Source organism: Cicer arietinum, chromosome 5 (assembly GCF_000331145.2).
Source record: "Cicer arietinum cultivar CDC Frontier isolate Library 1 chromosome 5, Cicar.CDCFrontier_v2.0, whole genome shotgun sequence".
Lineage (NCBI taxonomy): Eukaryota > Viridiplantae > Streptophyta > Magnoliopsida > Fabales > Fabaceae > Cicer > Cicer arietinum.
In genome coordinates this window covers 73,584,026-73,595,727 of record NC_021164.2, presented here as the reverse complement: position 1 = coordinate 73,595,727, position 11,702 = coordinate 73,584,026, and the positions used below count along the sequence as shown (strand labels likewise).

The window sequence follows — 11,702 nt, the reverse complement described above, 5'->3', positions numbered from 1 at the left end:
TTATTATTTTTATATATTAGAGATTAAATAAAAGAATTAATAATATTTGAATGATCAAATTAGCGGTTTACTCTTTAAATATTAGATTTCATTGATATATATTCTCAATATAAAAATAAATTTTACATGCATCTAATCACAACTCATTATTATACTATTAGTTCCTAAAATATATTCACTATTATTTCTATGTAAAGAAGCATATACGATTGAATGCATGTATAATTTTTACAAAACTAACTGTGCATACTAAATAAGCTTTTACTAATTGTTGATTTAAAACGAAATAAATAGTTATAAAAAGAAAAAATAATCATTTTCACACTTATTAAGATATATATTTTTAGTTAAAAAAAATATTTAAGTGCATTAAATTATCATAATTTTATATTATAAATGAATTATATTTACTAATTTACCCTTTGTTAGAATTATCATCCCTTCATAATATCAGGTATTGATTTAAGGGTATTTTTGCCATAATAATAGTTGAGTTAAAAAAACAGACATTTAGTTATTTATAATTGAGTTTAGAGCATGTACAAATTTATACATTGACTTTTGAGAAAAAAGGCAAAATAATTTTTCTGAAGATTTTATCATCCAAAAAATGAAATCGAACACTAATTAATTTAAGTAAAGTATAATCTACTTTCAACCGTCAATTTTCTCATTTATTTATTAAAAAAAAAAAAAACTAAATTTGTTCTCACCGTTAAATTAATACGTTGTTACTCTACGTGTCTTTATAAATTCAATTTCAAAAATCGCATTCCATTATTACTGCCAAATAATCACGGTTTTTTTTATATAAAAAAAAAGATACTAAAATAGGATAGACTTCTTCAAAAATAATTCAGGACAAAAATATAAAGTGAGAAAATTAACCATAAAAATAGTAGGGTGAAATAGTCAAAATCACACATATACCTTATTTTCTCTTCATAATAACAATAAACATTTTTCAAAAAACATAAATTGCCCCAAGTGAAACAACCGTTAGATTTCCAACGGTAATTAACCGCCACTCCGTCTTATATATATTTTCCCTTCGAACAAACTTTTTCACAGTTTTTCTCGTTAACTATTTGTTCATCTTCCAACCATATGAAACTCTTCGGTGGCGGCGCTTTATTCCTCTAGCGCCGCTACTTCCATCACCATACTATAAGTTTAAACCGTAATAACAAAGAATAAAAAATAAATCCAAGCATGGAAGATATAAGGTTTCAATTCAGTGACCCATATGAAAGACCCATTAGTCCAAGTTTTTTCAATATGAGTAACCCCACACTGGCAGATTTATCCATTAACAATAACAATGGACCCACTGCAATGTCCCACCAAAATCACCATGAAGTATTTCAACAGAGACAGAACAGTAATTACAATGGAGTGCTTCAACAGAGACAGAGTGGTAATTATAATGATCCATTTTCAAATTCACTGTTATCCCAACAAAATCACCATGGAGTAATTCAACAGGGACATGGTAGTAATTTTGATCAATTTCCTACTCCATTATCACACCAACAAAATAACCGTGGTAGTAATAATGATGATCTATTTACCATTATACAACAATCCAAACTAAATCACCATGAAGTACTTCAACAGGGACAGGGTGGTAATAACAATAATAATAATAATAATGAAACATTTTCTCATCCAATGGTTGAAGATCAAAATGTTAACAATAATTTTACCTTTGGAGGGAATAACTTTGAAGTGGGTAGTACATCACAAATTCATGATAATCAAAATCAACCTGCAAATGATATTCCGGTGTTGTTGAACCACGCCGAAGTGCTAGCACTTGATCAATGGCCACCAGCACCACTTCCATATTTTTGCAGTTGTTGTCATGTTCTCAGAGAAATTATTCATGCTAATGGTTAGTTTTCTAATCATATATATGTGACCAAATTTAATAATATGATCATATTATATTTGATGTATATGTTTATTTGAATTATGGATAGGTATTCAATTTGAAAAACTTGAGATTCATGGAAGACTTGGGTTAATTACTCATGCAATTCATCATCAGACACCTGTTAATGGAGACGCTCCAATTTATCAAATGGTTGAGTAAGTTCTAAGTTTTAGTGAACATTTTTTTTAACTTTATATAGGATGATACTTTTATTTGCATGTCATGCAGACTTAGTAGGGAAAAAACTTTGGTTACTAAATTGTTAATTGTTTTGATAAAAATTTAAAGACACATTTTAATGATGAAAATGTTTGCATCAGTTTTTGTCGGAGAAGTCTTGAAGAAATAAAGATTTTTTTGGCGCAATACTGTGTGGAGCGTAATAGAGCAGGGTATTTCATTCTACAAGATCCTATGTCTGCTTATTATGAAACTCTTTGCACTGGTCTGGATTGGATTGAAGATCTTAATATGGAAGATCCTGTTGATGCTAACAATAATAACAATCAAAATAATTCAGGTTTGTCATGGAAATCACGAAGGAAAAGGAAAAAACAAAGTACTTTTATATTATTTCATTAATCAACAATATAATATATTATATATATTTTCTTTTATTATGTTACGGTGAGTTTCAACAATTATGTTAACAGATGAGATTGTGGAGCCACAAGAGCAAGAGGGTGAGAATGGAACGCCTACTAAAAAGAATCTCTCAGTACAGGTAATTGCATGTTATTAATAAAATTTCTGTTTTCTAGAACAATACTCTGAAACAAAAATGAAAAGATGAGTATAACATAATTTTGTGTAATTAATTATCCTATCCTACTATTCCGTTGTACAGAGGAAGAAAGCAGGAAAACTTACATTGAATGATTTATGCGATCTTTTTCATCTACCTATTGAGGAAGCATCGGAATGTGTGAAGTTATGTCCGACAGTTGTCAAGAAAACTTGTCGTAAAGCAGGATTAGCGCGATGGCCTTACAGAAAGGTAAATGTTTTAAATTTTTTGTTGTTATATTTGTTTTTCAATGAGGTTTGCTCTAATTTAATTATGGATGTGTTAACAACAGGTCAAAAGCATTTTGAAACAGATAGAATTACTGGGAAGTCAATTGCATACACAAGATCCGGCCACAAGGGCGAGGACTCAAGAGGAGATTAACAGGCTTAAACATGAAATGATTCAGCATTGTGGTGGACAAATACCAACAGCAATGTATAACATTCCTCCCCTGCAGCAGCAGCAACATCAGCAGCAGTAGTTTGTCCATTATTATTGTTATTATGGAGATCAAGAGTGGCTAGTTAACCTGATTCTTTCTACAGTGTGTCTGATTAAGTTTGCTTGGTGGCTTTTTATTTGTTGATTGTTTTAGACTTTCTTGGTGGTGGTGTGAATAATGTGGATATGTATATAGTAACTAATGTAGATTGGTGTGGTGATAATGTAGATATTGTAATTTTTGTGTTTGACTATGTGGATATTGTAATTCTATGTAACCTCATATTGTATATATTATTATGGTGGTTATTGGTTATATTTTTGTAGTTTGATATGTAAACTCTAATGATCAGTTGTCAGTTTTCATTGCAAATTAACATCATGGAAACAAAAGGAACTAATTAGTAGAGAGTGCAAAATAGTTCCTCTAGTGTGTAAGGTGACAACTAATTCAAGAACAACTACCAAAAATAAAACTGCCTCCTCAATTTAGATTAAACGTTTAATGTTTTTCACTATAATTAAGAAAAATAATGAATAACGTGGTAAAAAATAGTTTTAGTAGTGGAAAATGACACTTAGAAATCATGCATTAGTAATAGAAAAAGAGTTTGCAGCCGGTAATTGGAGAACTATTTGCAGCCGGCCATAGCTTGACCTCTTAGTATTTGTCTTATCAGAACGAAAGTAAAATAAGACGATATTATATAAGCCACAGGAAGAGAATATGCTAAAAGCATATATAGACACACTTGGATCCAAATTCATAGTCCAGTGAGGACATGGCTGCATCCGATCAAACACTTGTTTGTGTGAAACAAGTGAAGCAAGAGTTATCTAATGAATGGGATGAGAGCATGCCATTACCGGGAGACATCATTGAAGGATTCTCTACACACAATAGCGATGCCGATGAATCCTTTTTGCCTGTCAAAACCAGTTCAGAGTTCAGTTCTCAGCTTGGTAAGATCAACCCACGTTTGGAGTCCATATGGATAAAGGTTAGAAGGGGTGATAGCTTGTTGAAACTGCAGACATGTATTGTCCAGCAGAAAGGCTATGTTCTTAGAAGGAAATATACTATTCAAGCCACAACAGATCATAGGCATATTGCAGATTTAGGAGACTTAACATTGGAGCAATGCACTGAACTGCAAGGTACATATTATCGTTTATCATTATTATTCACAAAGTTTTAACTAGACTAAACTGTATTTTTAGTCTCTAGATATTAGAATAGTGCAACTTTGGCGCTTTATATGTTAATAGTATGAATTAGGTCCTCCAAATTTTCCTCTAGTCACAACTGTCCTCTATCACGAGATCGTCTCCGTGCATTTTTCAATGCTAGTAAGCTAAGTGTTGTTAAAAGATAGAAAGCCTAATGAGAGAGGAGCTTGATTGTGTTAAGAGAACAGGAGACCTATCTCAAGCAATTTTTTAGGGGAGGAGATATTGAAAACGGAATGAACTGTGATTCAAAGTCCAGAAACCTCCTAAGAAGGACAATGGATGATTTCTTCATTCACGATCATTCCATTAGGCAAAACCAAGTTATATAGCAGTGTTGCAAAGTAGTAATGGAATGCTAACAAACTTATTTAAGAATGTAACGAACCTATTTAGGTTTGACACTTATTTGGGCCTCCAGGATCATAACACAATTAGAACATGAGAGACCAAATTACACAATAATATATGCATATCAAAAGTGCAAGAATTTCATCTATTGCCAGAGTTGAAATTTCTTAATACACTCTTGGGACCATATAAGAAGATAGTTCTTATTCTTGTCCAATGCTTAATTTTGTTTTTAACAAGAATAATCTTTTGCTATTTGCAATATAACTAAACCAGCAATTAAACATTCTAAATACATGTTTTTTTTCTTTCAAATTTTTGTAGTAATGAGCAGCAGAGTAGTGCAAACGCAAGGCAAGGGACTCCACATAGATAGGATAAAATACGATTGGAAGATGAAAGTAGGCACCTATCTACCTCACCAAAGCTCTTCAGTTGTAAGCTCCATTCTATTCACACCACTAGCCGGTGAGCACTGCATCAATACCACCACAGCTCGGTGCATGGCTTGGTTTAGTGCATCAATTTCCTCAGGAGTACCTCTTGTTTTTGTCAATATCCAAACTGAACTGATTCCACCAACAATAGTATGTATACTTTTTCTTCAAGTTTCTTAGTAATAGAATAATTGCAATGAATGCACTAATGTGTCAATTTCAACCACACTACTACACAATACAGGAAAAGACTAATCTTTCAAACATGCAACAAAAGCATTACACTGCCCAAATAATTCATGGTATAAGGTTGTGGTTTCTACCTGGACTAGAAGAAATTCCAATAGAATTGATCCCTGAACCCAATGAAGTTCGTTTTGGAATGGAGATTAATCGAACAGAAGAGGTAGATAATTAGAGACAGAAAAATAAAACGCAAAAGTAACTTTGAAAGAATGAAATGTTGTAAAATGTTGCTTACAAAATATGCATGTGCAGGGCTTTGTGTGCATCTATTCAGTGACGGGGGGTACGTCAGCAGATCGTGGCGGGTTAAAAGAGCTCCATGAAGAGGCAACTGCAAATGGATTCCTTCTTGTGATTTCTCGATTGGAAGGAAAGAGCAAAATGCCAACGAGTGTTTGCTCTGATGGTCTTATACATTGTTGTGATCATGCTGAAATGAAAGACCTTCTCGTTTCTGCAATAGACCAATATGAGATTATTCACCTCCATGTCATGGCATGGCCAAACCAAACTCGTTCTTCTCCAACTCAAGTTGTTGGCTTTGCAGCTCTTTTACCCCCACAAAGATCGTTTTCCACTCATCACTATGATTAAAGGGTAAACACCGTATAGTTATAAAATGACTTTAGTTGAAATTATATGTGGTTAGAATATTCTGATATGATGTCATTCCCCTCCCAACATGTTGTATTATAACAGGTTTCAAAAATGATTTGATTTAGTATGAATATTTCGTCGAGTAATATGTTTGTATTGCTTATAAGTAATATTATATTTATAATCCTTTTAGTTTTTATTTTATTAAGGGGAATATATGAACAACATTCTCATGGTTTCTTAGATTATTTTTTGTTTACTAAAAGATGACTAGTATTCTTAGCATGTTAAGTGGGGAAAAGACCAGTCACATTTAATTGTTTTAATGTACAATTAAAGATTGCCTTTCACGTAAGCATTACTACCAATTACTCTGGTTTGAAAAAAAATCATTGAGATTATGATAGGTAGTTAAAAAAAAAATGAAATTTAAAATCCAACGTTATCAACTCATCCATATTATTTTCAAACTCAACCACCTTTTCCTAAATTCATCCACATATCCTATATTTTATTTGACGTGAAAAATTTGGAAATAAAAAATACTGTCATTCTCCAACTTTTATTCCCTTTACCAACACCATCAAAGATATTGCCACTACCTCAAAAAAAATAAAAAATAAACAGATCCAATATTAACATTAGAGAAAATGAGTCCCAGAATAAAATTCTAAAAAATTCAAACTTTAGCTCAAAAAATGAAGAGGTTGGAAAAATAAAAAACAATCCATAAAAAATAAAATCAACGTTTCAGATTTTTTTAGGTTTGCTTCTTATTTGTTGAATGTTTTTATTTTATCTTTGTTGTTTTTCATAATTTTTTATGTCTAAAAAATCCAAAATTAAAAATAAATAGATTAATTTGAGTTATTATTCTTTATTTTGGATGATTTGAGTATGTCTTTGAGTTTTGTTTAGTTAAGATATATTTTCTTTAAAGTTTTTTATTTTATTTAGTGGTGTTGAATTTAAGATGAGAAAGTGATTTGGTTTAGATAGCTGGTTTATTGTTGAACATAAAACTAGAGAATTTTTTTTGAAATAATTAATGTTTGACATTTACTATGGGTAGATATGATAAGAATGTGGTTTAGGGTTGAGTTTAAGATGAAAATGTGATTTTATTTGATGGGGTTTATATGTAGATGTGGATGGAGTTTGAGGGGAAGAAATTGAATGTGAGATGTTGGATTTAGAATGGAAATGTTGGGATGTTCATAAAAAAAATTGAAGTTATTAGTTGTGCATATAGAAAAGATATTTTTGGGTGTCTTAAAAATGTCTAAGGTATTATAAAAAATATATATCACTAATCAATAATTTTCTCTAATTTATCTACATAACAATTATTATAATATTTATTAAAATTAATTAAATTAAATATTTTAATACATTATTTCAATAGTAATTAAATAAATTATTTTTATAATTGAAATTAAAATTTTAATTAAAATGCTTATTAAAAAAATATTTAAAAATAAAATTAAAAAATTTACTGATGTTAAATTTAAAATATAATGAAGTTGATTTGTGGATAATATTGATGTATTGTAAAATTCCATAACATATTGAAAAGAGTAAAACGAAAAAGAATACCGAAAAGGCACCGAGAGAGTAACGGACACGCGCCCATTTCCTTGATCCACAGAAAGCTCACTAAAATGAACATTGAGAAAGCTTGTCCCATTCTCTCCCATCTTTACCCTTTTTCCTCTTTGTTTCTTCCACACACACGCTACGCTGCCTATACTGCTTTTTCTACTCTTCCGAGTACAACTCTATATCCTTATTTCTCTTACTTCTTTTTCCATGTCAACCTCTCTTCATTAGCTTTTCCTCCTCCCTTTCATCTTTATCCATTCACTCAACACACCAAATGTTTTACCCATTTACGCTCATCATCCTATCCAACAACAATTTTTAAATTTTAATTCCATTTCTATCCTCTTTCTCTAGCCCTGTGTTCCTTTCAAACAAAAATACAAAAACCTAAAACTGTCCTTTATTGTAACAAAGGAAAAGACACCACCACCCCATCTTACCCATTTCATCTTTGATTGCGATTTTATTAACTTTGTCGTGTAGCAAGGGTTTCTTAATTTCTTCCTCTTTTCATTTTTATTTTGATCTTTCTTTCTCTTCATTGAACATGAGTTTAACCACAGCAAAAGACGATTCATCTTCGGAAATTCACATACCAGCTGAAATCGATTGGCACATGTTAGATAAATCCAAGTTTTTCTTCCTCGGCGCCGCCTTATTCTCCGGTGTCTCCGCCGCACTTTATCCGATGGTGGTTTTAAAAACTCGCCAACAGGTTTCTTCTTCTCATTATTCTTGTCTCAACATGTCATATGCTATCATGCGCCATGAAGGTTTTAGAGGTTTTTACAAAGGTTTTGGTACTTCTTTAATGGGTACTATACCTGCTAGAGCACTTTACATGACAGCACTTGAAGTAACTAAGAGTAACGTTGCTACTGCTTTTGTTGAATTGGGTTTTTCTGATAACACTGCTACTGCTATAGCTAGTGCTGCAGCTGGTGTTACTTCTGCTATGTCTGCACAATTAGTTTGGACCCCAATTGATGTTGTTAGTCAAAGACTCATGGTTCAAGGTACTTGTAGTAATAATGGTGGACGAAATAGTGCTATTTTAGCTAATCTTAATTCTGAGAATTATAGAAATGGTTTTGATGTTTTTAGAAAAATTCTTTATGCTGATGGAGCAAGAGGGTTATATAGAGGATTTGGGATTTCAATTTTGACTTATGCACCATCTAATGCTGTTTGGTGGACTTCTTATTCTATGGTTCATAGGTTTATATGGGGTGCTTTTGGTTCATGTTTGTGTAAAAAGGAAGACAAAGAGAGTGGTAATAGTGGATGTGTTGGTTTTAGGCCTAATTCTAAGGCAATGATTGGTGTACAAGGTTTCAGTGCGGTTGTTGCTAGTGGAGTTTCTGCAATTGTGACAATGCCTTTTGATACAATTAAGACTAGGTTGCAGGTTTTGGATACAGAGGTGAATGGAAGAAAGAGACCTTTAACTTTTGTGCAGACAGTGAGGAATTTGGTGAATGAAGGTGGTTTGTTTGCTTGTTATAGAGGATTGGGTCCAAGGTGGGTTTCAATGTCTATGTCTGCCACAACTATGATTACTACTTATGAGTTTTTGAAACGTATGTCTACTAAGAGGCAAGATTAATTCAATTCACTTTTATGATCGTATAGGATACTTTCAGTTATAGTTTTAAATTGCTGTCCATAACTACAATTATGGTCGTAATATCACGGATTTTGAAGTTGTCGTATCAACATTGCAACCGCAATTTCGATCGCATCAATCACATTCTTCTACATTTCATCGCAATGTAAAAATTCGAAGTGTAACTACAGCTGCAATTTAAAATCATGCTTTTTAGTGGTATAAAAGACTAGTACATAGGATTAGGATTATTTTTTTTTCCTTTTGTTTCCATTGGAATGTTTGTAAATTTTAGTTTGTTATGGTCTTTGATGCTCATATGATGGATGAGCTTGTATATTCTACTCTTTTGCCTTTTCTAAAATTTAAGTTACAAACAGACGTTTCCTTATAATTGTTACTATTATTTTTGAAGTTTTGTCTTACATATTTTAGAAAGTTTTGCTCTTTTAAATTATTCGTATGTTGAGGGTGAGATGGATATAGGACTCTGGCTTTTGAGGTTTTCAAAGGACGTAGTCATGTAGATTCTGTGACATGAATCACAAGATCATTATGGCCTTCCAAAATCCAACCTTATGACAAATCAAATTATCAATATTAATTTTGTTTAGATTTTATTGTTTGCTTTTCTTATAGTAAAATTGCTAATTCTTTTGTCCAAAAAAAAATCTGGTGATTGTATATTTGTATTAGAATCATAGTAGTAGTTTGGCATCGTGTAAAATTGGTAAAAAAAAGTTGGAAAGTATGGTAGGATCAGTTATTATTCTTAGGAATCTTTTGGATGATGTGATAGTTTATTTTTACAATATTTTTATATTTTTTTAGTGAAATGTTGGTTATTTCTTATTTCATTGACTCAAAGTAGTTCTGGGTTTTCTAATTTTGGCTTCTGCTTTCCTTATATTTCTAAGTGTATAAAAAGAAGTAGATCGAGTTTTTTTTTACAAAGTGCAAAAAAGTAAATGGGGATATTTTAAAACTACACAATTAATTAATAGAAAATGACTTTTAATTTAAATAAAAATAAATACAATTTTTTTAAAAATGTTAGAAGCTATTATTTAATAAGATCTCAAATATTAGTCTTAATTGATATACAGTCGTTCTCATAATAATTTTTTTTTATTTAAATAAAAATAAATACAATTTTTAAAAAAATGTTAGAAGCTATTATTTAATAAGATCTCAAATATTAGTCTTAATTGATATACAGTCGTTCTCATAATAAATTTTTGGTATTTTTTTATTAATGGAAAATAAAGACAAGCAAACGGCTTGAAGTTCGACATGAATGGATATTTTTAAAATTACGATTCCGAACAATATCAAGATCGTGAAAATAGTTTGATATTTGACATTAATATTATAAATGAAACTACAATTTTAATAAAACATGTGATTCAATATTTAAAAGAATTTCTCAAAAAGACAACTAAACTCGGATGGTCCAAGATTACCATTTACCAATAAGCTACCATCATGTTTATTTCAAAAATTGGCTTTAATATTTCATCAACCAAAAAAGAGGGGTCGATGAATAACATTAATTTTATTCCAAAATTTGTTAAAATTTAGAATAATTATATAGATGAAATTAAGTGTTGATGAATTTTAATTAAAGATGAATCATTTAATAAAATTTGAATTTAAATTTTAGTTGAAATAATTACCGATCATATTTTATTTACTTTTTAATTGAATTTTAAATTATGAGAATTTATTTTTTAATGAATTAAAAGATTAAGAAAAAAATAATTACACAATTTTAAAAACATGACAGACAAAAAAAAAATTCAACAACTCTTTTAAATAAAATAAAAGAATTTTGGCAAAACTATTTTTCTTCTGAAAGCAAAACTAAATCTAAAGAAAAAATGAAATAAGAAGAATCTAGATGTAAAAAAGATTATAATGATATTATAGGTAGAAGAAGCAAAAGTAATGAATGGCGGTGGAAGGAGTGATAACCGAGATAACAAATGAAGCATGATAGGAGAACAAAATAATTGGGCATCATAAATTTCCGCCTCTACTAAAACCAGGGGCTGATAAGAGAAAAACCATTTCGATAAACCAAATAATAATAATAATACGTACCAATCGGGGTATTTCTGTCAGTGTTGGAGAACAATGTATATGATGATCTTGTTTTTCTATGAAATATTGGGCAGCAAAAACAGTGTGCTACTCTCCTCCTATCCAAAATGCCTGATCCCATGGAAAGTTACAATTTATTTGAGGCAGAAATTTCGCAACTTAGAAACAGACATAATGCCGCATGAAATTTAACCGAATAAACAATCACAAAATAGTTTTTGGGCAACTTGGTTAGGAAAAGATAACAAGTCCTCGTTGAGAAAAATACACTTATTAACAAACACATGTGGTTATACTTTTTAAATAAAGAATATATAAACTCTCAATTTTATATTTTTATTGATCAAGTATTATACTCTTTCC

At 30.7% G+C, this 11,702-nt stretch overlaps 3 protein-coding genes across 3 annotated transcripts; all 3 read left to right on the top strand.

Annotated features, from left to right (window-relative positions):
- Positions 1 to 1,073: 1,073 nt before the first annotated feature.
- On the top strand, positions 1,074 to 3,499 carry LOC101503746 (uncharacterized). Its single transcript, XM_004501383.4, has 6 exons — positions 1,074 to 1,894; positions 1,983 to 2,091; positions 2,257 to 2,456; positions 2,590 to 2,660; positions 2,784 to 2,933; positions 3,016 to 3,499. Exons 1-6 carry the CDS (start codon positions 1,213 to 1,215, stop codon positions 3,205 to 3,207), a joined length of 1,404 nt encoding a protein of 467 aa, XP_004501440.1. The 5' UTR covers positions 1,074 to 1,212; the 3' UTR covers positions 3,208 to 3,499.
- Positions 3,500 to 5,257: 1,758 nt separating this feature from the next.
- LOC113786726 (uncharacterized) lies at positions 5,258 to 6,025 on the top strand. The gene is made up of 3 exons (XM_027334981.2): positions 5,258 to 5,335; positions 5,430 to 5,591; positions 5,684 to 6,025. The coding sequence occupies exons 2-3, from the start codon at positions 5,451 to 5,453 to the stop codon at positions 6,023 to 6,025; spliced, it is 483 nt and encodes a 160-aa protein (XP_027190782.2). The 5' UTR covers positions 5,258 to 5,335; positions 5,430 to 5,450.
- A 1,672-nt stretch (positions 6,026 to 7,697) lies between these two features.
- LOC101504074 (uncharacterized) lies at positions 7,698 to 9,650 on the top strand. Its single transcript, XM_004501384.4, has one exon. It carries the CDS (start codon positions 8,178 to 8,180, stop codon positions 9,234 to 9,236), a length of 1,059 nt encoding a protein of 352 aa, XP_004501441.1. The 5' UTR covers positions 7,698 to 8,177; the 3' UTR covers positions 9,237 to 9,650.
- Positions 9,651 to 11,702: the final 2,052 nt, after the last annotated feature.

Excerpts from the sequence above, each read along its gene's own strand:
- LOC113786726 (XM_027334981.2), top strand. The coding sequence starts at position 5,451 with ATGCAACAAAAGCATTACACTGCCCAAATAATTCATGGTATAAGGTTG. Across the intron at positions 5,592-5,683 it reads AGATTAATCGAACAGAAGAG|GGCTTTGTGTGCATCTATTC; the intron begins GTAGATAATTAG and ends ATGCATGTGCAG.
- LOC101503746 (XM_004501383.4), top strand. The coding sequence starts at position 1,213 with ATGGAAGATATAAGGTTTCAATTCAGTGACCCATATGAAAGACCCATT. Across the intron at positions 2,457-2,589 it reads TAACAATCAAAATAATTCAG|ATGAGATTGTGGAGCCACAA; the intron begins GTTTGTCATGGA and ends TTATGTTAACAG. Across the intron at positions 2,661-2,783 it reads AAAAGAATCTCTCAGTACAG|AGGAAGAAAGCAGGAAAACT; the intron begins GTAATTGCATGT and ends TCCGTTGTACAG.
- LOC101504074 (XM_004501384.4), top strand. The coding sequence starts at position 8,178 with ATGAGTTTAACCACAGCAAAAGACGATTCATCTTCGGAAATTCACATA.